Source organism: Nelusetta ayraudi, unplaced genomic scaffold (genome assembly GCF_046127955.1).
Source record: "Nelusetta ayraudi isolate G7.1 ecotype Tasmania unplaced genomic scaffold, CSIRO-AGI_Nayr_v1 ptg000019l, whole genome shotgun sequence".
Lineage (NCBI taxonomy): Eukaryota > Metazoa > Chordata > Actinopteri > Tetraodontiformes > Monacanthidae > Nelusetta > Nelusetta ayraudi.
In genome coordinates this window covers 7,765,112-7,787,937 of record NW_027466069.1, presented here as the reverse complement: position 1 = coordinate 7,787,937, position 22,826 = coordinate 7,765,112, and the positions used below count along the sequence as shown (strand labels likewise).

At 49.3% G+C, this 22,826-nt stretch overlaps 4 protein-coding genes across 6 annotated transcripts; 3 read left to right on the top strand and 1 right to left on the bottom strand.

Annotated features, from left to right (window-relative positions):
* The first annotated feature begins 9 nt into the window (after nucleotides 1-9).
* Nucleotides 10-2,077, top strand: comta (catechol-O-methyltransferase a). The gene is made up of 5 exons (XM_076026831.1): nucleotides 10-413; nucleotides 966-1,083; nucleotides 1,174-1,367; nucleotides 1,510-1,641; nucleotides 1,733-2,077. Exons 1-5 carry the CDS (start codon nucleotides 252-254, stop codon nucleotides 1,937-1,939), a joined length of 813 nt encoding a protein of 270 aa, XP_075882946.1. The 5' UTR covers nucleotides 10-251; the 3' UTR covers nucleotides 1,940-2,077.
* On the bottom strand, nucleotides 2,071-5,643 carry abt1 (activator of basal transcription 1). 3 transcript variants are annotated; one of them, XM_076026823.1, is made up of 5 exons: nucleotides 5,364-5,643; nucleotides 4,067-4,539; nucleotides 3,776-3,948; nucleotides 3,293-3,478; nucleotides 2,071-3,198 (listed from the first exon to the last, which is right to left on the bottom strand). In XM_076026823.1, the coding sequence occupies exons 2-5, from the start codon at nucleotides 4,533-4,535 to the stop codon at nucleotides 3,037-3,039; spliced, it is 990 nt and encodes a 329-aa protein (XP_075882938.1). In that variant the 5' UTR covers nucleotides 4,536-4,539; nucleotides 5,364-5,643; the 3' UTR covers nucleotides 2,071-3,036. The 3 variants fall into 3 exon arrangements, with proteins under 3 accessions (XP_075882938.1, XP_075882936.1, XP_075882935.1); XM_076026821.1 differs by lacking the exon at nucleotides 5,364-5,643 and adding an exon at nucleotides 5,166-5,263; XM_076026820.1 differs by lacking the exon at nucleotides 5,364-5,643 and adding an exon at nucleotides 4,868-5,158.
* On the top strand, nucleotides 5,259-7,160 carry rad51c (RAD51 paralog C). The gene is made up of 4 exons (XM_076026818.1): nucleotides 5,259-5,471; nucleotides 5,586-5,844; nucleotides 5,930-6,146; nucleotides 6,559-7,160. Exons 1-4 carry the CDS (start codon nucleotides 5,354-5,356, stop codon nucleotides 7,057-7,059), a joined length of 1,095 nt encoding a protein of 364 aa, XP_075882933.1. The 5' UTR covers nucleotides 5,259-5,353; the 3' UTR covers nucleotides 7,060-7,160.
* A 1,007-nt stretch (nucleotides 7,161-8,167) lies between these two features.
* grm6a (glutamate receptor, metabotropic 6a) lies at nucleotides 8,168-21,993 on the top strand. The gene is made up of 16 exons (XM_076026805.1): nucleotides 8,168-8,280; nucleotides 9,236-9,823; nucleotides 12,275-12,491; nucleotides 13,007-13,142; nucleotides 13,220-13,374; nucleotides 13,465-13,605; nucleotides 13,688-13,888; nucleotides 15,407-15,546; nucleotides 15,643-15,765; nucleotides 15,924-16,188; nucleotides 16,273-16,508; nucleotides 16,599-16,760; nucleotides 16,852-17,001; nucleotides 18,395-18,535; nucleotides 18,619-18,722; nucleotides 21,620-21,993. The coding sequence occupies exons 2-15, from the start codon at nucleotides 9,281-9,283 to the stop codon at nucleotides 18,703-18,705; spliced, it is 2,697 nt and encodes an 898-aa protein (XP_075882920.1). The 5' UTR covers nucleotides 8,168-8,280; nucleotides 9,236-9,280; the 3' UTR covers nucleotides 18,706-18,722; nucleotides 21,620-21,993.
* Nucleotides 21,994-22,826: the final 833 nt, after the last annotated feature.

Here is a 22,826-nt window from a genome sequence, read left to right as displayed (position 1 = left end):
CAGCGTGGTCAGCTGCAGGTGCAGGTGCATCCACAGTGTCGGACGCTGCAGGTCTGACAGGTGCCTCCTCTGTCTGCTGGTGGCTGAGAGCGACGGGAGTAGCCAAGAGATGTACAGCGACAGCTGCAGGATTAGCCTGCCGATTGGCCCGATGGCGGGATTAAAATGAGCTGTTGAGCAGCACTTCTGTCAACCTACAGATTGACCGTCGTCAGATCGGTGCGAGGAGCTCAGCCGCGCTCCCCCTCGCCATGTCTCCGCTGGCAGCCGTGCTGCTCCTGCTCACCCTGTGTGCTCTGGCCCGTTATCTGCTCAACCACATGATCCGGTCCAACGCCACTCTGGCTCTGCTGTGGCACGACTTCCTACTGGAGGCGGGGCTCAACTTCCTGACCAGATCGACACGACCTCAGGTGACTTGGTGACGACTTCCTGTCTGCCCCCACACGGCCTGCGACAGGCTTGCAGAGTCTTCCAGCCTCAGAAACTCACGACTGTAGAAAGTGTCAGTGTGAGTTGTTAAGAGTTGAACCAACCAATTACTTCTTAGCAGGCTTGAAATACTCGGGGGTTGTGTGAAGCATACGCGTGCTTCCGATCGGATCCTTGTTGTTGTTGTTCTCCCTGGTGTTAGATAAGCAGATAAGTGTTCATTATGGGTAGACCATGGATTAGCTCATGGGCGTGGATGTATTATAAGAACTGGATACCAGACTGGCAATATGGTATAAAAAAAAATATAGGCCCAAAAAGCATTTTTTGATTTGCCAAATAGATCATGTGACTTACAGAGGCATGACAGTAAGTGAGACTACTGCGCATGGTCTATGGGCCCATTAATGTGGAAGTCGAAAACTTTTTTGCCATATGCGCTGGGTGAGCAACTTCAGTGAAAAGAATGGGCCGCCATCTTGAAGTCCGGGGAGCTTTGGTAGACGCGTTGACAGTTGTTCCTCCGCTCTTAGCGCCTCCTGCGGGCCGTCACTGCAGGTGCAGCCAGAGGAGATCCAGAGAGTGTCGTCAGAGCCATTGACGACTTCTGTAAACACACAGAGTGGGCCATGAACGTGGGGGATGAAAAAGGTACACACACACACATACAAACACACAGATATATCACCAAGTTTCAGACAATGTGTTTCACAACAACCACCCGTGACTTTGCTGGTCCAGGAGCCGTCCTGGACTCCATCGTGGTGGAAACGTCTCCCTCCACGGCGCTGGAGTTGGGGACGTACTGCGGCTACTCCGCCGTCCGCATCAGCAGGCTGTTGCCGCCGGCAACCAGGCTGATCACAGTGGAGATGAACTCCGAGTGCGCCCACGTGGCTCGACAGGTCATCGGTCACGCTGGACTTCAGGACAAGGTCAGAGGTCACTTTAATTATTTTACTATAGGCCTCGCGTTGTGGTGAGGATAGTGAACGCACCCCCAGGAGCCAGGTGTTGACTCCACCCCCTCTATCCCCACCCCCGTGTTGATTTTGATCGGTGGGCGGCGCTCCGCAGGTGTGCCTGCTGGAAGGGGAGTCAGGTGAACTGATCCCCAAGATGGCCGACACGTTTGGGATCCAGACCTTTGACTTTGTGTTCCTCGACCACTGGAAGGAGTGCTACCTGCGTGACCTCAGACTGCTGGAGGTAACGCTCCCAGGCCTCACGCACCTCACTTCCTGTATGCCCTGACCTCTGACCCCTTTCTCCTCTGCTGTAAAACCCCACCACCTTGCAGGACCATGGCCTGCTGGCTCCGGGCTCGGTGGTCCTGGCTGATAACGTGCTCTGCCCCGGAGCGCCGGACTACCTGCGCTACGTCAGGTCCAGTCTGAAGTACAGCAGCAGGTTCTACCCGGCCCACCTGGAGTACACACGGGTCCCAGACGGACTGGAGCGATCCGAGTATCGAGGGGACAGACGGACGCGTCAATCGAGAGACTGAGTCGCCGTGGTTACGGTTGAGAGGCAGTGAAACATGTCAGCAGAGGCCCGGGAGAAAGATGGCGTGGAGTGTGTGCATGGATTGAGAGAAGAGTGAAAACACAACACAAAGAAAACACGCAGGAACACACAAATGGCTGACAGTGTATTTGTCAAGAATAGCGAATAACATATTAGAACACACAAGCACTGCTGTGCTGCATGAACACAATCTATTACATTAGAAAGGAGTTTTTATCTGTACATTCAATAAACGGATATTGATTCCTGAGGAGGCTTTTAAATTAGTGATGGGAATTCCGTCTCTTTTTGGAGAACCGGTTCTTTTGGATTATCCGTGGAGATCTGTTGACTTGGGGGGGGGGGGCTCTCAGCCAATCAGGAGCCGTCTCTCTTTATTCACTTCAAAGAGCCGGCTCTTTGAACCGGTTCATTCGCGAACTACCCATCACTATTTTAAATGCCCTAATCATTCAATTAGAAATGTGAGAAATTCAAAATGCCCCCCCAAAAAACCTTGAATGGATGGATGTTGTTTCAAGAAATATTAAATGTATCATTGTTTTTAATAAAAAAGATTTTGTCCATTATTCCGGTTCATCTTTTAAATCCGTTGATACATCTGTTGATCCCGATGATTCCATTATGATACTGTCCTGTCCTGTAATTTTCTCCTGATCCAACAGAGGGCAGACTGGATGAGCAGAGGGATGCTGGGTTGTTTGGAGTGGAAGGGCGCCAAACATTCCAACACATTTATTAGAGCGACTTAAAAACAATGAAAAACAGTTACTGTTTTGTTTTTTTGTTTTGTTTTTTAATCAATTTGGTAAAGGCTGAACCAAAACCAGGAAGTGACGTCAGACTCCTGCAACAGTAAACTTTGAAAAGTTCAGCGGATCCACACAGTGACTTTGTGTCTCGCTGAGGCAAATGACCGCAGCTTCCTGTTAGCCACGACGAAATAGTCTTTGACGGACTTTGACAGTCAAAGTTCACAGGAACCATGTGACAATACCGTCTCCACGGCTGTGTTTAGCTCCGCCCCTTTCGTCACAGACGGTGGGCATCGCAATCGTCCCCACAGCCAATCGAGTGTCAATCTGACTTGCCGGCATTGAAAATCTTGGCCAGCAGGGAGACGTTTGATTGGCTCTTCTCCTGTATGAGGCGGGCCTTGTCCAGTTGTTTCTTCCTCTTCTTCACTTGGATCTCCTCCTCCGTCTGACGCTGAGTGAAGTCCCACGTCTTGTCCTCCACCTGGCGGTGGGAGGGAGACACGATTTGGCACACAGCACAACATCACAAGGATTTTGTCTGTGCGGATGCTCAGACTCTGGCGGGCCAACGTTACCTGTTGCCCTTCCCTCTCCCTCTTCCTCTTCAGCTTGTCCATGCGAGCGCCTTTCTCCACGTTGTTCAGGTAGAAGTTGGTCTCCTTCTTCACCTGCGACACCTCCGTGCGGAGCCTCTGCTGCAGGACCATCTGCTCGTAGGCCAGCCGCTCAGACAGGTGAGTCCACTGGAATCTGTGCAGGTACTACAAAAACACAGAGGGAGAGGGAGTGAGAGGAAGGGTGAAAGAGTGAGAGAGTCAGCCATCTTCACTCAGGTCAGAAACTGAGGCCTTGTCCATCTGTTGGCATGTAGGCCCTGCATTTAAAAGCTGGTTCTAAGGTTGCCAGCAGGGTGTGGGCAAACTTTTTGACTGGTGGGGCCACACAGGTTCAAAAATTTGACAGAGGGGCCGGACAAGGAGCAGATGGATGGAGTGTTTTTGGTGACGCACCTCATGCCTGATCTAATATGATGTCAGCTGTCGCCGGGCAGACTCTACCTTGATGGACCAGAGGTCGGAGTAGAAGCGCTGGCGTTTCCTGGTGCCCATGGGCGTGTTGTGAAGCGACGCCGCCACTCTCTTGGCTACCCGCTTGTCTCGAAACTCCACCCAGCCTTCGGTGAAGTTGCGCTGCCGCGAGCCGGACTTCTTCTTCCTCCTCAGCTTGCGGTCTGAGGACAAACAAGAGATGCACGTCACACGCACCTCACGGCGCTGTGTCTTCTGGTTGTTGGCCGCTGAGCACCATCAACATGGGTAGCGGTAAGGTTGGGAAGCTGCGGCGTTTACCTTCAGGCTGCAGGAAGATGCGTCCGATCTCTCCGTGCACTGACAGCATGTTCCTCACGTGTTTGGGCCGCAGCCTCGGAGGGATGTGGCCCAGGTAGATGATGCCTGGAACACACTTCCGGTCCTGTCCTGCCCTCTGAAGTGTTTTCTTTTCCTCCTCATCATCTATCTCATCATCATCATCTCTTCCCTCTTCTTTACCAGCGGAGCCTTCATCATCATCATCATCATCATCATCATCTCTTCCCTCTTCTTTACCAACGGAGCCTTCATCATCATCATCATCATCATCATCATCTCTTCCCTCTTCTTTACCAGCAGAGCCTTCATCATCATCATCATCATCATCATCATCATCATCAGAGGCTCCTTCCTCTGTGGGAGATCCTGCCTCTTCTCCTTCCTCATTCAAGTCCTCCTCATCTGCCAGAGCTGTTCTTTTGCTCTCCTCCTCCTCTTTCCTCTCCATCTCTCTGCCAAGACATAACCACAGATTCACTTTTGAGTGCCCCTTCAGGGTTGATGGCAGACTGAGAAAAGGTTTTTAGGTAAAAAAAAGGATGAAGCAGACAGAATGGGGAAGTGCTGGTTAGAGAGAGTCGAACTTCAACTTCGTGAATCGAACGGCCGTACGACTCTGCACGTTTCTGTTCATACCCAGTCTTTGAATTGTATTACTGTTGCTTATCGGAAGCAGGATGGTTTGTTATTTGGCAATTTCCGGAAAACGCAAGGTACTATCTACACCGCGTTCCTCGACTTGTAAGGCTTTAAAATCCTCAGACTGAATCAATTTCTCACCTGGAGTTACTGTATTGCTGCCGGTTTCGCGTCAACACTGTGGCACCGCAGTCGCTTTTCTCACGTGTGAAACTCTGTCGCATCTGAATGACGCAACATAATGCTAAAAACACGTAAAGCTAACTTCCTGGTTCTGTCGTCAAAGTAAGATCAGGCATTCCCATTTACAGTGTTTGAGAACGCGGATGTTGAGTTACAATCTTTTTTAATCTTTCCCTACTGTTAAAAAAAAATACATTTTTCATTTGAATGCATATTTATTCTGAAACGAAGCAGCTAAATGTCAACAAACCCGTACTGCGAAACGTCCGACTGTTCAGTCAAACTGCTTCCGCTCCGGGTTGCAAAGCACCCTGGGATATGTGTCATGGCGGGCTGTTTTGAAGTAAAACAGATGTGCTTCAGATTTAGTCACATCCGTGTTTTGCTTTGTTTTGTTTGTCTTTTTGACCTGGAGGCCAAGATCATTAATCAGATGCAGCTGAGATGCACCGACCAGTGTCCAGTCTGCCGCTGGCTCCCAGTGTCAAAGTCAAACTTGTGAGCGCTGGTTTCCAGTTCACCGCGGACCTTCTCCACTGCCAGCCGCTGCAGCTCAGCACAGGTACCGGTTCCGTCCTGCGCATCTCACCCTTTTATACAGCTCGAGTCGACCGGTTGAGCTCCGGTTTAAACTCCTGATCCGGATTCACTCTGATGTGTGGGGTTTCTGTTGCAGAGGCCAGTCTCTCCCAGCAGGAGGCACTGGAGGTGCTACAGGCTGTGAATAGACGGGGAGAGGGCGAAGGAGCAGGAGCAGTGGGAGGAGCAGCCGTGGCCTCCCTGACCGCTCTGGACCTCATGCTGAAGGAGGAGGCGGAGCTAAGGAGCATCGTGACCTTCTCCTCCCAGCTAGACGAAGCCCTTGGAGGAGGAGTTCAGCTGGGGAAGATCACAGAGCTCTGTGGAGCGCCGGGAGTTGGGAAAACACAACTGTGGTACGAGACTCTCGCTCACTCCAGCGTACACTCTCTCACCCACTGGGTCCGTAAAGTTTGTCTTTTTCACTGTTTCCTCCAACAGCCTGCAGGTGGCGGTGGACGTCCAGGTTCCCCCTTGTTTTGGAGGGGTCGGAGGTCAGGTGGTCTATATTGACACCGAGGGCAGCTTCGTACTGCAGAGGGTGGTTGACGTCGCCACCGCCGCCGTCCGGCACTGCTCCCTACTGGCCGAAGATGAGGAGCAGCACGCCGCCATGCAGACCTTCAACGTGGAGACCATCCTGTCCAGCATTTTCTTGGTAAAGACGACTGGCCATGCAAACTACATGGGCAAACTACGGCCTGGGGGCCATATGTGGCCTGGTAAACTTTTAATCCGGCCCACCTGAACTTGAAGAAATGATATTAACAGTCAGTACGTCATAAAATAGCTGTATTTCATCAATTTTTTCAGTGTTTGAAGAGTCATTTCAATAAAAAGCTAGATATATATTTTGTTGTAGGACTTTTGTTAGTTTTTTAAGAAATGAAAGCCCCCTTTCTACATATCTTATACGTAATTTTTTTTCTCCTATGAGGTGGGTCACCAAAACACTCCATCCATCTGTGCTCCTGTTCCAGCCCCCTCTGTCCGAACCAATTGTGGCCCCACCAGTTGAAAGGTTTGCCCACCCCTGCTATAACACATCCATGGTCCTGTCTCTCTCTCAGGTGCGTTGTCATGACTACGTGGAGCTGCTGGCGGAGCTCCACCTGCTGCCCAGCTTCCTGTCGGCCCATCCGAGGGTCCGCCTCCTGGTGATTGACAGCGTGGCCTCCCCGTTCCGCCCCCTCTTTGACGAGTTCTCGCAGAGGACACGCCTCCTGAACGGCCTCTCCCAGCAGCTCATTGCCGTGGCGACCGGCCGCGACATCGCCGTGGTGCTGACCAACCAGATGACGACTCGGGTGAAAGGTGCCCAGTCACAGCTTGTCCCCGCTCTGGGAGAGACCTGGGGCCACGCCCCCACAGTCAGACTCCTCCTACAGTGGGCGGGTTCACAGCGGATGGCGACCGTCCTCAAGTCACCGTGTCAGATGGAATGCACTGTCCAATACCAGATCACCCCCGAGGGGTTCAGAGACGCCGACCAATCAGAGGAGCCTCAGAGCAAACGGACACGTACACAGGTGGACCAATCGGCTGCGAGCGAGAGGCAAACCAGCAGCTGACTGGTCGGTGACTGTTGGCCAATCAGAGGTTGATATGTAAGGATTTTTGTTGTTGTTGTCAGGAAATTCAAAATAAAGGTTAATTTATTGTATTGTGAAAATTGTGAAACTGTGAAATATTTCCGCGTTCTGCATAAAAATAGGACTTTCTGTTCAGTTAAATTGTGACAGCGCTACCAACAGCTGGTGACTCCACCTTGCTGCTCCGACCCATCACTGAGTGTTGTGAGAGCTTGAATGCATCAGAGCACCACACGCCATCCAGGGCAGTGTTTTTTAACCACTGTGCCGCGGCAATCTAGTGTACCGTGAGATAATGTCAAGTGTGTCGTGAAAAATTATCCAATTTCACTTATTGGTCTTAAAAAAACAATCACTCCATTGTGGAGTGACTGTGCTTTAAAAGGAATGTCAGCCTATTCTCCTCAATTCCTCCCAGGATATCAGCTTTGTGTGCATCTAAACAGGCCCTGGTTTCACACTGTGTGACTATAAAAAAAATTAAGAGACTGTATTGTCATTATTAGGCTAAAATGTGTCACTTAATAATATTTTTGGTTGGTGGTGTCTGGTGTGCCATGGGATTATGTCAATGTAAAAAATTTGAAAAACACTCATCTAGGTTTAGTCAACAGGTTTTCAGTGTGATGTTTTTATGTTCACTTAGGTGATTGAGTTTGTCAGGGAAATAATATTCCGTGCCACTTAAATGAAGTTCATCTTACCACTCTTTCAACTCTCCAAAACTCTGGCGCTGTTGTTTGCCGAGGCCCCAGCGGGATGAGGCTTCTACGGCAACAGATGTTGCCGAGGCAGGGGTGGGCGGATGAGACGGGGGGAGATCAAAGTGAATTTAAATATCAGCAGGTAAACAACAGCCAACACCTGTCCGACGAGCGACACCTCGTCAGCCTCACAGACAGGTAGGGGCGAAGAGTGGCCGGCAGGGGGCGCGCCGCAAACAGAGGGATTCCCTTAGACCTGCCTGAGAGTACACACACGCACACTCACACGCTCAATCTCATGTTTTAATTTAAAAAAAGGGGGGGAGGGGCGGTGGCGGGTCCGGGTCTGCGCTGATTGGAGCAGGAGCAGCAGCGGGAAGGGACGCGGAGTTCCACATCGGACCGAGTCACTGCGGGGTGTTTGCCTGGACGAGAGAGGCGGCTCGGCGGGTACAGGAGTGCGAGCTGCCCGGGCAGCAGACGGGATCCCGCTCCGGTACGTTGAACCTGCGACCGAATCCAGCAGAACCAGAAAACAACCAGCAACTCTTATGAAAAGGAAACAAGATAATATATTTATAAATTTGAAAATATTAAAAATGTATTTTTTTTTTTAGGAACTGTTAAGTGTGCATGAGTAGATATTTGAGACTGCTGAGCCGCTGTTCTGCGTTATGGACTTAATTTGCTTTAATGATCAAAAATAGTTTGTGAAAATATATTGTTTTGTTTTTTTATTTTAGGAATCGGGACATTTGTTTTTCTCGGCAAACTGCATGTTTGAGTGAGCCCTTGGAGAGGATTCAATCATTCATGTCTTTCATTCGACCAAATATTTAATGCTAGTCTGCAAGTCGGTAAATAATAAAACATCTGACAATTTAGGCGTTGCATAGTCGGTGTGTTTTATTATTATTAGTGATTCCCCCCAAAAAATAAATAAATAAATGAATGAATAAATAATAATAATAATGATATCTATTTAGCCAAGTGGGATATGGAGATATATATTTTTATTCCCAGAATCGAATTTAGTAGTTTTCACATCTTTAAGATTTTAAACTCAGAGTGAAAACTGCACTCACTCTAATTCCAGCCTTATCGCTGTTGTGTTTCTTCACCTGAGAGAGAGAGGGAGAGAAAGAGAGAGGGAGAGATAGAAATAGAGATAGAGAGAGTCTCTTCTCCTGTGTGATGGAACCAGATGGAACCAGATGGAGTGTTGGAGCTCTAGCAGTGAGACACCAACTAAACAGCAGCAATGATGAGCTGCCGCTGATTCGACATCAACCACACCTGGTCGGCTGCAGGTTCGAGGAGCCGAGGAGGAGAGGGAGGAGGATGAGGAGGAGGTCTAGCAGCGCAGCAGCCTCCTCCTGGTCCACTTCCACCTGGGTCCATCACACTGAAGAGGACACACACTAACGGCGCACCTCCTGATGTCTCCTCAGGTCTCCTCACCAGCATGAACCTTCTTCCCTGAGCGCCTCATCGCTATGGCACTGTCAGGCCCCGCCCACTGCCCCCTGCCCCTCCATCCTTACCCCCCCAACCTCTGGCCCCGCCTCCTCCTGCTGGCCCTGCTGTGGCCTGCCGGGGAGCCTCCTCAGGTGGGCGCCTCGCACCAGCACTTCCACCCCCACTCCATCAAGATTGCCGGCGACATCACCCTGGGGGGGCTGTTCCCCATCCACGGCCGCGGCCCCCACGGCCTGCCCTGCGGCGAGCTGAAGAAGGAGAAGGGTGTCCACCGCATGGAGGCCATGCTGTACGCCCTGGACCAGATCAACAGCGACACAGAGCTGCTGCCCAACATCACGCTGGGCGCCCGCATCCTGGACACCTGCTCCCGGGACACCTACGCCCTGGAGCAGTCGCTCACCTTCGTCCAGGCCCTGATTCAGAAGGACACGTCCGACATCCGCTGCTCCAACGGGGAGCCGCCCATCATACGCAAGCCAGAGAGGGTGGTGGGCGTGATCGGGGCGTCGGCCAGCTCCGTGTCCATCATGGTGGCCAACATCCTCAGGCTGTTTGAGGTAAAAGCTACCACTGCTGATGATGATGATTATCTTCTCCTGGTGGCCAAGTGCATTGGTTTCATTGGATCCCAATTAGTTATCGCAATAGCAGTAGCTGGGCGTCCTGTGCTCCTAAAAATAATCAAAATGTATGAATAAATATACGCAATATTAAAATCTTTCACGATACATAAACATTATTTCAACATCATAACTCATACGCCGATACAAGACAGGATACAACAACAAAAACAAATTAAGATAATACAGACGAACATATATAACAACTTAAACTGCAAATAATACAGAACAAAACAAGTGATCCAACTCAAACAATGGCATAAAAAAGAAAATTGATAAACGTAAAACATACCACAAACAGTATTGCTCATAAGACAAATCATATAATACAGCCAAAGTCACATCAAAATATCAAGCAACAATAAATATTTGAAAAACAAAAGAAAAACAAAGAGTAGATTAAAATAATTTAAGTCATACTAACAATAAAGAAAGCACACAAACATTTGAGAGGCAACAGTTTATAGTATCACTCAATGGCTTCCTGTTGGTTGGCGAACAAACTGATGCATGGTTTGTAACTGGTTGCTGGTTGGTCAGTGGCGTCTTGGCGGGAAACCACTTGCTGGTGGGCTGTGTGTGTGTGTGTGTTTTTAATGTTGATAGATACAGATTGTTGATTGGTTTGTGGCTGCTCACATGCAGGTTGTAGGTTCCTCCCCATTGGTCGCTTAGTGTCCATCACTGCTGTGTCTGTCTGTGGCTGGTCGCGCCAGCTGATTGGCCGGTTTAGGTGGCTGGCTGGTAAACAGGAGGTTCAATGTTTTACTGTCACAAGAGGCCTAATGAAGGTCCCTGATTGGTTCCTGGGTGGTTGGATGTCCAGATGTTGCCTGGCTGGTTCCTGGTTGGTTAACAGGACGTCACTTTGTTGTGTTGCTGTGTGAATGACAACAAGTTGCTTTTGTCAGTTTCTCTCTTCACATCAGGACGTGACGCGTCGTCCCAACACACTGGTCCTCCAGACTTTACGTATCAGGGACCTTCAGCCCTTTGTCATCTGGGATTAAATCCTACCTTCTGCAGATTAGCGGATGGAGTTTAATGAGTTTTTAATTTCCTAAAAATACAACCTCTCAAGCAGAATGTGTGTCAGTCTGAATCTGGCAGCGTGAACTCTGGGAACACTGGCGGGCAGACAGGCAGGAAGACAGGCAGGAAGACAGGCAGGCAGGCAGGCAGGCAGGCAGGCAGACAGGGAGGCAGACAGACAGACTGAGAGACCGACAGGTGGGCAGAGGGGCAGACAGACAGGCATGCAGCCAGACAGACAGGCAGGCAGCCAGACGAAGAGACAGACAGAAGGGCAGACAGGAAGACAGACAGCGGAAGAAAAGGTCCTTTGGTGGATTAATTTCATAAACTGACAGTTTGTGTCTAAATTACTTTTCAAAGCTTTTAATGACTCTGTTTGTGCGTGTGTGTGTGTGTGTGTTGTGCATGTGTGTGCCTGTGCGTGTGTGTCAGCGTGTGGGTCAGCTTACTTCGAGCCAACAGAAACACTGGTGCATTGTGGGAATGTTTCGAAGAATTCCCCACAGTACTGCTGACTTCAAACGGAGGTGAAGTGAAGATGCGGCACCAAAAACACAGGCGACAGGAGCAGCCTGCGCCCAGGTGTGTGATGTCACAAGGGGCAGGCGGCCAATCAGAATGCGTGTCGGCCGGCAGGGCTTTTGTTTCACTCCACCAGAGTGTCATTGTGATGATGGTGGCCTCCGTAACCGGGTCTGCTTTTAGGGACTCGCTAATGTGGCGTCCTCTATTAATCTGTGCGCACGCGCGCGCACACACACACACACACACACACACACACACACACACACACACACACACACGCGCGCGCACGCACACACACACAATGCAAGTGTGTTAATGTGATGTGATTACTATTCAGTTTATTGTCTCTGACACACATTCAGTTCAGGCTGTTACACAACACTAATCCTTTGAGTGCGTGCTGCGTGCGTGCGTACGCGCGTGCGTGTGTGTGTTTGATTTAAACTACTTTGGGGACATATTTTGGGCTCCTCACCAGTTAATTCGGGACAAAACTGCCTCCCTGATTGGAAATGAGTTGAGTTTTGGGTCAGTGGTGAACAGGAAGTGCCAACAGGAGGTGGCGTCCTGAGGAAACCGCAGCTGATTTTCATCTTAAGAAAATAAGTAACTTGAAGTTCTTTCGATTGAAATTTCAGAGCTAACCAAATTCAAAACTCCTCCAAAGTTAGCTGACACAAGTCCCATTCTACTGGTGGCGGTGGGTGGAGTCAAAGTGCAGCGTGTCCAAAACCAGTCGGAACCTTTAGTTCTTCCCTTTGTTCTTCTGCTAAGAAACTGTTGTGATGACCCGAGGCAGGTGAACAGGCTTGTAATGTCTCTCTTTAGATCCCTCAGGTGAGCTACGCCTCGACAGCGCCAGAGCTCAGTGACAACAACCGCTACGACTTCTTCTCGCGGGTGGTTCCTCCCGACTCCTACCAGGCTCAGGCCATGCTGGACATCGTTAAGGCCATGGGCTGGAACTACGTCTCCACGCTGGCCTCGGAGGGCAACTACGGCGAGAGCGGCGTCGACGCGTTCATGCAGATCTCCAGAGAGGCCGGTAGGTGATCTAGTGGTCTCCACTGGCTCCAGGTCTTCAGGTCTCAATACGCTGCTGGATCTGTGGTTCACCGAGGGACTTCAGACGACTTGGTCTGACCTGGTCTGACCTAGTTTGACCTGGTTTGACCTGGTTTGACCTGGTCTGGCCTGGTCTGGCCTGGTCTGATTTGGTTTGATTTGACCTGATCTGACCTGGTCTGACCTGGTCCGACCTACTTTGATCTGGTCTGACATGCTCTGATCTGGTTTGATCTGGTCTGACCAAGTTTGAGTTGGTCTGGCCTGGTCTGGCCTGACCTAGTCTGGCCTGGTTTGAACAAGTTTGAGTTGGTCTGGCCTGGTCTGGCCTGACCTAGTCTGGCCTTTTGGTCTGACCTGCTCTGACCTGGTCTGGTCAGGTTTGATCTAGTTTGATCTGGTCTGACCTGGTTTGACCTTGTTTGATCTGGTCTGACCTGGTCTGAACAAGTTTGACCTGGTCTTACTTGGTCTGACCTCACTGCTGGTGTCCAGGCGGCGTTTGCATTGCTCAATCGGTGAAGATCCCCCGCGAGGCGACGACCGGAGAGTTTGACAAGATCATCAAGCGTCTGATGGAGACCAGCAACGCCAGAGGAGTCATCATCTTCGCCAATGAGGACGACATCAAGTAAGAGTCGCTCCCCCACCCCTGGAGGACAAGCCCCAGTGTGGTCACATGACCCTCTGACTGTCCTCTCCCGGCAGGCGGGTCCTTGAGGCGGCCAAGCGTGCCAACCTGACTGGTCACTTCCTGTTTGTGGGCTCAGACAGCTGGGGGGCCAAGAGCTCCCCCATCGCCATGCTGGAGGAGGTGGCCGAGGGCGCCGTCACCATCCTGCCCAAAAGGGCCTCCATCGATGGTGGGTAGAGCAGAGAGTGGCGGCGCTGAAGGAGCAGGACGGGAGGTCTTACCGTGTGTGTGTGTGTGTGTGCGCGCGTGCCCTCTGCAGGCTTTGACCAGTACTTCACTTCTCGCTCCCTGGAGAACAACCGCAGGAACATCTGGTTCAATGAATTCTGGGAGGATGACTTCAGGTGCAAACTCACCCGTCCTGGGATCAAACTGGACCCTGACAAGAAGAAATGCACAGGTAGGAATGCACCTGAGGTGGTCCTGAAGGTCCTGGTGGGGCTCTGGTTGGTCAGTCACGAGGTGCCCCCTCACTCCCGCAGGGAAGGAGCGGATTGGCCGGGACTCGGGCTACGAGCAGGAGGGGAAGGTTCAGTTTGTGATTGACGCCGTCTACTCCGTGGCCTACGCCCTGCACAGCATGCACCAGGACCTCTGTCCCGGTAGCCACGGCGTCTGCAGCAGCATGGACCCGGTGGAGGGCCGCCTGCTGCTGCACTACATCCGCTCTGTCAACTTCAACGGTAGGGAACCAGAGTGGAAACCGACAGAACTGGCGGCGTACATCAAAGACATCGCACAACTCAAATCCACATTTCATGGAGCTGAGGGTCTGTCTGTCTGTCTGTCTGCTCACCTGTCTATTTGTCTGCTCACCTGTCTATCTGACTACTCACCTGTCTATCTGACTACTCACCTGTGTGTCTGTCTGCTCACCGCTCTGCTCACCTGTCTGTCTGTCAATTCACCTGTCTGTCTCTTTGTCTACCTGCTGACCTGTCAGTCTGCTTACCTATCTGTCTGTCTCTCCGTCAGCTCACCTGTCTGTCTCTGTCATCTCACCTGTCTGTCAGCTTAAGTGTCTGTCTGCCGACTCAGTGTTGGCTCTGATTTCAAACTGAAGCTCCTCTGCTCCAGAAACCAGGAGCCCTCAGTTGGTGGTCATGTGAGTCCTGCTGGACGGCTGGACTCCACTTCCAGTTGCCTCCTGCGGTCAGAAGGTGGCGCTAGGAACCACAGAGGGAGTTCGCTACACTGAACCTCGACGACTCACATCACAAACTCACAACACAATCGACCCCAAACTTATCACTTCTGGCTCGTCCATGTTGTGGATCTCCGAGCAATGGCGATCCTGCCCTACCCCCCCGACGCCTCCCCACTCTACTGTCACCTGACCAGAGCCGTCCATGTGATGCCAGTCTCTGGCTCCGCCTACTTCTTCTCCTGCACCCTGTCACTCAGATAATAAGTTAAAAATAAGTTAATGCACTTTACATGTTTCCTCCGAGGGCTGCGTGTGTGTTTGTGTGTGTGCGTGTGTGTATGCTGTACAGTGTGTGTATTGTGTGTGCCATGACTGTGTGTTAATAATTAAAGCAAACAGCTGCAGGAAAAAAAAAGTCAGTGGGAGAAACAGGAAGAAGACACGTAGGGTTTTTCCCTCCCTCCCATCGGTTTTCGTCCATGTTCCTGCAAACAAAATACGAAAACAATCACGTCCGTCGACAACCGCAATGAGTTTGACTCACTGACTCACTCGGCGACTAACTGATCGACTCGCTGACTGAAAGAGAGTTCTCTCATCATCACTCTGCCTCTCGTCAACACATTAAATAATTGACATTATGAAATGCGACGCTCTGGTTGGATCCTTTTTTAAACCGGCGTTGTGTTGATCCGTCGCTATTTGTGTGTGTGTGTGTGTGTGTGTGTGTGTGTGTGTTTGATCAGGTTTCACTGTGACCTGCTACTGGATTGAAGGTTACAAACAGGAAATGGAGGAAGCTTCTTCTCTTCCTTTGCACATGGTTCAATTTAAAGATTCTATATTTGGACTTCCTGTCTCAAGTGTGGACATGGTTTTCTCAGGGAGGTGATTGGGAGTGAGGAAGGATTTTAATGTTGCATTTTGTCGACCTTAGAAATTGGAAATTTTAAGATGATTGCATTTTTTTCTATCTATTATTATGATAAACGTTATTTTTGCATTAGTGGAACCGTGACTTGGTGACTCACCTGTCCCTCCACCCTCCCAACAGGAAGTGCAGGTACGAGTGTTCTTTTCAACGAGAACGGAGACGCCCCCGGCCGCTACGACATCTTCCAGTTCCAGATGACCAATCACAGCCACCCGGGTTACCGCGTCATCGGCCAGTGGACCAACAACCTGAGGCTCAACGTGAGATAGCTCGGCAGTTTGAGTTCAGAGAGAGACCCGCGCTGTCCCTCCCCCCTGCCTCACCCGTCTCCCTCCGCCCACCTGTCTGTCCTACAGCTGGAGGAGATGCAGTGGTCCGGCGGCGAGAAGTCGCTTCCCGACTCCATCTGCAGCTTCCCCTGCCAACCGGGAGAGAGGAAGAAGATGGTGAAGGGCGTGCCGTGCTGCTGGCACTGCGAGGTAGCGTAGCGAGACTAATATCTGCTACTTGTGGCTAACGCCGACCGCCAGGAGCTAAGGTCATAATAGAAAAGCATTACATCTGCCACTGACGGTGATGACGGTCGGTGTGCTCCGTCTGCAGCAAGTGCCGCTAACGCAAAACTGCTCTGTTGCAGCTGTGCGACGGCTACCAGTTCCAGCTGGACGAGTTCACCTGTGAGGCCTGTCCGTCGGACATGCGTCCCACCCCGAACAGGACCGCTTGTCGGCCGACGCCCATCATCAAGCTGGAATGGAACTCCCCCTGGGCCCTAGTGCCCGCCTCGCTGGCCATGCTGGGCATCCTGGCGACCAGCGCCGTGGTCGCCACCTTCGTGCGCTTCAACGACACGCCCATCGTCAGGGCATCGGGGAGGGAGCTCAGCTACGTCCTGCTGACAGGTTGGTGTGGCCAATGCCTCGGGTGCTACGATAAAAAGAGAGAGAGAGGATAACACCACCCCTACCCCTCCCGCCGGTCGTCAGGTATCTTCCTGATCTACCTGATCACCTTCCTGATGATCGCCGAGCCAGGCGTGGTGGTGTGTGCATTCCGGCGCCTCCTGCTGGGCCTCGGCATGGCCATCACTTACTCCGCCATGTTGACCAAAACCAACCGCATCTACCGCATCTTTGAGCAGGGGAAGAGGTCGGTGACCCCGCCCAAGTTCATCAGCCCCACCTCCCAGCTCATCATCACCTTTGTGCTCATCTGCGTCCAGGTGAGAGGAGGAGGGTGGCCAGACATGCCACTTCCTGTTTAGTCTCTGTGTGGCCAGGCTGATTTGTATGTGTGTTTGTCTCTCTGCCAGGTCCTTGGCGTGTTCGTGTGGTTCGCCGTCATACCTCCTCACACCATCATCGACTATGATGAGCTCCGCCCACCGAACCCCAACCTTGCCCGAGGCATCCTCAAGTGTGACATGTCGGACCTGTCAATCATCTGCTGCCTGAGCTACAGCATTGTTCTCATGGTGACATGCGGTGACGCCCTGGGAGTGACTGGACCTCCACCGACCTGAGTCCACCTCTGCTGACGTGCTCCTGTGTCGTTCCTCTTGCTAGGTGACGTGCACTGTGTATGCTGTGAAAAGCCGTGGTGTCCCAGAGACCTTCAACGAGGCCAAGCCCATCGGCTTCACCATGTACACCACCTGCATCATCTGGCTGGCCTTCGTGCCCATCTTCTTCGGCACGGCACAGTCCACCGAGAAGGTGAGGCCAAGGTCTGACTCCGGCCCGCCAGGTTGGAGTTCCGTTGGACCCATTGACTGTTTGAAAAAAGATGGGAGTTGCTTCCGGTTTTCAAAAAGGGAGGGCTAAAGCGCAAGTACCAAAAATCTGCATTCTGGCGTTTGGCCAGCAGGGGGATGGCAAAGTTGCTTTGCAAAAGGACTAAAAATGACTAAAAATGACTTGACATTCACATGGTTACAAATTGTTAGAATGTTTCTGTTGGCCTAAATCAGCAGTTGGTTTTAGCAGTTGGTTTTAGCCGTTGTGCTAGTAACCTTGCTATGCTAGCTTAGCCCTTTTTTATCAGTCGCGTCTGAAGTGGAGGTTGAATATTTCAAAGGATTCGGTCCTAAGACAGAGGACGGGACATCAACTCAACCAGAGCTGCTCTTGGTGTGTGTGTTTGAGTGGCAGTTAGGCGAGGGAGGGCTCTTAAAGCAGCCAAAAGAGACAAACAGCTGCATTAAGCAGATTACCAAGCGTTCAAACCAAAGTTACAAAGAGCTTTGGCAGGCAAACCGAGGTGACAGAGCTTCTCAAAGAAAAACAGAACCACCTGGAAGGCTGCCCCCTAAAGGTTGGCCTGGGACAAGCAGGGGTGCCGTTAAAGGAAAGTGGGCAGGGCATGTTGACCGACAGCCGATGTTATGATCAGCTGAACTGACGATCAAATGACCAGACGATTGTTTGAATCAAGACAAATTTATTTCCCTCAATGTGGCCGAGACAAAGACTCCCTTCCCCTCCTCCTATTTGCTCTCCCCCTCCTCACACCCCACATCCCCTCCTCCTACGCGTTCTCCTCTCCACATTGCTCCATAGAAAAACACCACCCATTATCTGTGAAAATAAAAGAAGTCTTGTTATCATAGAACCACAGAAGACACACACACACACACACACACACCTGCAGAAGGATTAACTGTGTGTGTGAGTGCAAGAAAGTATTAACTCTTTTTGTATTGTTTGGTGGCTTAACTCACTAATAATTCACAACAAAAAGGAACATAATAAGAATGTGTGTCTGTCTGTCTGTCCGTCCACAGGAACTACAAACCCTTCAGAAGTGACTGAAGGCGAAACAAACTGACTTGAAGTGAAGAATTTATTTCTATTTAATTTCCTTTTTTATTTATTTATTTATTTACCTTGAAGTGACAGAAATTCTCGTAGAGCCCAGTAGCCAATCGCAGGCAGACAAATCTCATGTTATGTGACAATGTCTGAAGCCCCCACTAGTGCCTGGAGGGTCTGAGCTGCCTTTTGGATGCTTCCTTCTCCTTCTTCATGGTGCCATGTTGGGAGGCCACAGCGCAACAACCTCAAGAGGAAAACAGTGAAGTGAAGTTTTCTCCTGACCGTGTCTCCACAGATGTTCATCCAGACCGCCACGCTGACCGTCTCCATGTCCCTCAGCGCCTTCGTGTCCCTCGGGATGCTCTACATGCCCAAGGTCTACGTCATCCTCCTCCACCCCGAGCAGAACGTTCAGAAAAGGAAACGAAGCTTCAAGGTGCGAGAGTGGCGAGAGGCGGCCCAAAGCGGACCGTGCCTTCTGATTGGCTGCCGCCCTAACGCTCTGTTGTGCTGTCGCAGGCCGTCGTCCAGGCCGCCAAAATGTCCCAGAGATCCAGCGAAAAGCTGAACGGAGAGACGAAGATAGAGCCTGACAGGTCACAGTAGGCTGCTGCATCTACCAGGTATGGCCGCGTATTGACATTAGCCTTTTAGCCTGTTAGCCAGTTAGCGTGGTGGCCGGGTTGACTCCAGTTGGAAGTTTCCCACTACAGAAATAGCTGGTAGTGATATAGTACTCGAGATTGGTCTTGGTCTCAAGACCACTTTTTCACTTTTTAAGGGTCACGGTCTCGTCTCGGACTTGGAGGCATTTTTACTCTGTCTTGTCTCGGTCTCGGACTGGACGGACTAGGGATTTTTGATCAAGACTGGTCAAGACTCAGCCAACATTACAATGACAGATAATAACGGGAAATAATCCAGCTGCTGTTGTTTTACGCTGTGTTTGTGACACCCAGAGTGACACAGCCCCTTATTTCTTTTTTTTTCAATTAATTTTTATTTTTTCACCAGCAAACAGACACACAGAATAAAAAGAAGAGGACAATAATGACAAAACGAGAGCACCACTGATATATACACAAAAACAGAGAAAATAACAGTGATAAAAAAAGAAAAAGAAAGAAAGAAAGAAAACAAAAAAAAACAAAAACGCACACACGTATTCTTCCTGTCCCCCTAACCTGTCCCCCCCATGAGTTCAGCTCTCACACCAAAGCAGACCTAGCTCCTTTTTACAGCATCGCTAGTGAGACATCACATTCACTACGGGGACTTCACAAAGAGTGACAAGACCATCTGGTAGATGGCTAAATAAAGGTTTCCACAACAGCCCCTTATTTCTAATTTTTTTTTTTTTTTTTTTTTTAATTTCATGACGCAAAGTTGTTTTTTTAGAAAATGGTTCAAAATAGTTGGCAAAGCTGCAAAATGTTAAAGAAAATTTTTAAGATATACCTTGCTGAAAAGAGATGTTGCTGTTTGATTTGGAAGCAAACTTGAATTTAAAAAAAATATACTGGTCATTTTTTTCTGTTTTGTTGTTATTTTTCTTTGATATATAAAGTCTTGATCTTGTCTCAGTCTCGAAAATGTCTTGGTCTGGTCTGGGTCTTGATGCTCTCTAGTCTTCATAAGGTCTTGGTCTCGGTTGGTGTGATTTTGACTACAACACTAATAGCTACACAGATCTCTACCATGGCCATTGTTGTGTAAACTCTGACAGCTAGTTTTTAATCCTGCTAGCTAATTCTACTACATTGCTAACGCTGTTTCGCCCGCGACCCCCTGCTCGTTGCTGTAGCTGAAACTACGGTGGGCAGCGGTTAGCAGGGATTTTGACGACTTTCCTCCAGCACATAATGCAGAAATAAAAGGTCTACGGCGTGTTCTCTGACATTACCGAGCCTAATTAGCATCTTTAGAGTTAGCATATTAGCATACATCTACCAAAGCGTCGTCCTTGCTCGTCAGAACTGGAGCATTGTGCATATTTCATAATGGTGAGGGGGCGGCGGCTATTTGGTGGGTAGGCGGGGCTTACTGGGTGTTTCTTACCAGGATGGAGATGCTTGCTGACATCTGGAAGCTGCTGCAGATATTTCTGGAGGAGCCACTGAATATTTCAGCCGCTGCTTTAAAGTTTCATGCTGACAGCTGAGCCACTGAGTGCTCTGGAGCAAGGCAGCGCTGCAGCAGGCCGATGGTTCACATCCGCGTCTGAATTCTTCTTCCTGTCTCCGCATCTGCATGGGAACGCACTCCTGCTCTGCTCCTCAGGGGAATAGAACCATCGCCCACGCCGACCTAGAGCGCCCACAGAGGAGAGGAAACAACGATTTCTTGTATCTGTTTGGATCGATGCAGCCAATCGGAGGGCAGCTCACGGACAGGAAGTGGCCACCTTTATGTCTCACGTAACACCTCCTGGACATTGGAGATGTGGGGGTGGAGCAGGTGTTTCAGAGCGACGTTTTACACCAGAAACATCATCTCAATGATTTAGTTTTCTCTCTGCCGTTCAAATAAAACATCTCAAGACTCAGAATAAAACTTGGAATGAAAGCACTAAGACAGGGGTGGGCTAACTTTGTGGAGCACGTTGATGGAGTGCTTTGATGACCCACCTCGTTGGAGGAAAAAATCTATCATGTGATGAAGTAAAAAAAAAAATGTCAACTTAAAATTACCAAAGCTTTACAACATAATATGTCTTTGAAACCCCACGGTATTTAGCTCTTTATTGAAATGACCCTTGAAACACTAAAAACATTGAGGAAATACAGCTATTTTACTACTACTACTACTAACTATTAATATAATTTCTTCAAATTTGGTGGGCCGGGTTAAAAAGCTTAGCTGGCCACATACGGTCCCCAGGCCATAGTTTGCCTATGCCAGCACTGGGAAAGCAGGGTCTGCTGAGACCAACAGTGAGGTGTCACCGATACTCCTGGATCAACAACCACTGCTGTTGCAGCTTTCCTTCAAAATGGAGTCACAGCAGAGGAGATTTCAAGGCAAGGCGAGTCTAATGGACATCACATTACCAGCATGATGTCACCCTCCTAGAACTTTACACTGGCAACAAATGATATTATCAACAAAACAATATTATTCATTCAAATACCGCTGTGAGATTCTTTTAAACGAGCAGTTCACCAAAAAGGGGTTTGTCTACATGTTGATGAGGAGGATCACTGAGCTCAGCGTTGAGCTGAGTTGACGTTTTGAATTTTGTTCATTTGAAACTTCGAATAAACATGATCTCATTTATTCGGATTTTTTTTTGATGCATCCTTGTTTTACTGAACCAGATAAAGGAAACATTCAGACTCTGAACTCTGGTTGTCTTAGGTTTTTGTTTTGTTTTTGTTTTTTATAACCATCTGAGCGACATGATGACCTCACCACAAGGCCAATCAGCTTCGGCTCCACAGTAATAACTATTGGCTGATGGCAGCCATGACTCTTGAGCAAGGCACTGACATCTCTTCTTCATCATCCTCTGTCTGAACAGGTGGCGGCTGACCAATCCCTGTGCAGACAACAACGACATCATCGCCATGAAGAACAAACTCTCTTTCACTCACACACACACAAAATTAGATGTTACATAAAAAGAAATCACGGTAGGTTTGTAGTTCAGACAGGAAGTCCCAGTTCAGGTGGTGCTCAGACACTCGGATGTTCCTTGGAGGCTCCAGAACAAACTTTACACCAACCAATTCGACTTGTATGACTTTTATTTTCTAAAGAATTTCAATGTGTGTTTGATGTTTTTACATGTAAAAAAAAAAATTTGACTTTACTTTTTATGAATGTTGGCCTCATCATAATGTACATAAAATAAAGTATTAATTACTTAAGGTTTTATTGTTAAATCTACATTCATGTTTGTTTCATCTCACAGTCGTAAAAAGAAATTTCTGTTGCTCAAATAAACTTTTTATGTCGGAAAGGCAGTCAACGTATTGTGTTTGTATGAGTTGCTGCACGGACGGAATCAAAACCGGTGGACCGCCTGGTTATGGATAACCACTGGATCCAGTATCAACACCAGTAAAACCCATAGAAACTTCCTCCAGCAGTACCAGGGGGATCGCAGAGGGAATCCACAGGGCACTCCCAGGTCAGCTGTTCCCAGGTGTACTTTACATCCTTCAGTACTGAGAGCTCCTGCACTGAATCCTCCAGAAATCAAACCTCAAAAGCGAAACAATACATTGTGTACATTGTGTCAAACCAGAAACAACAATAACTTGCACAGACGTCAGTGCAATAACCCATCAATTTGATTTACAATCTTCACAAAATTAAAACGTCACAAATGTACAGCATTAAATGCAAAACCACTTAAAAAAAAACACTTCCAGAACATTTTTTTTTTTTTTAATAGATCAATTTGTCATGAATCCAGTCCTATCTTGATGGACAAATTACACGTTTACACTTAACTCACTCTTGTTCTAGTCGTTGCTTGAAGTGGAGCTACTTGAACTGTGCCGTTATGTAGTGGAATATAAAAGTGGATCATATTAGAGGGAGATTATATTTTAGAGTACCTTGGCTTTGAGGTCACTGTTCAATGCGTTTTCAGTACAGAGAACCGCCTGCTCCGCTACTCCCAGAAATACCATCGGGGAAAAAAAGAGAAAACTGGCGAAGAAGACAGACGCAACAGGTGTGACAAACGGAGGCAAACAGTGGAAGAACAACGCCACCAA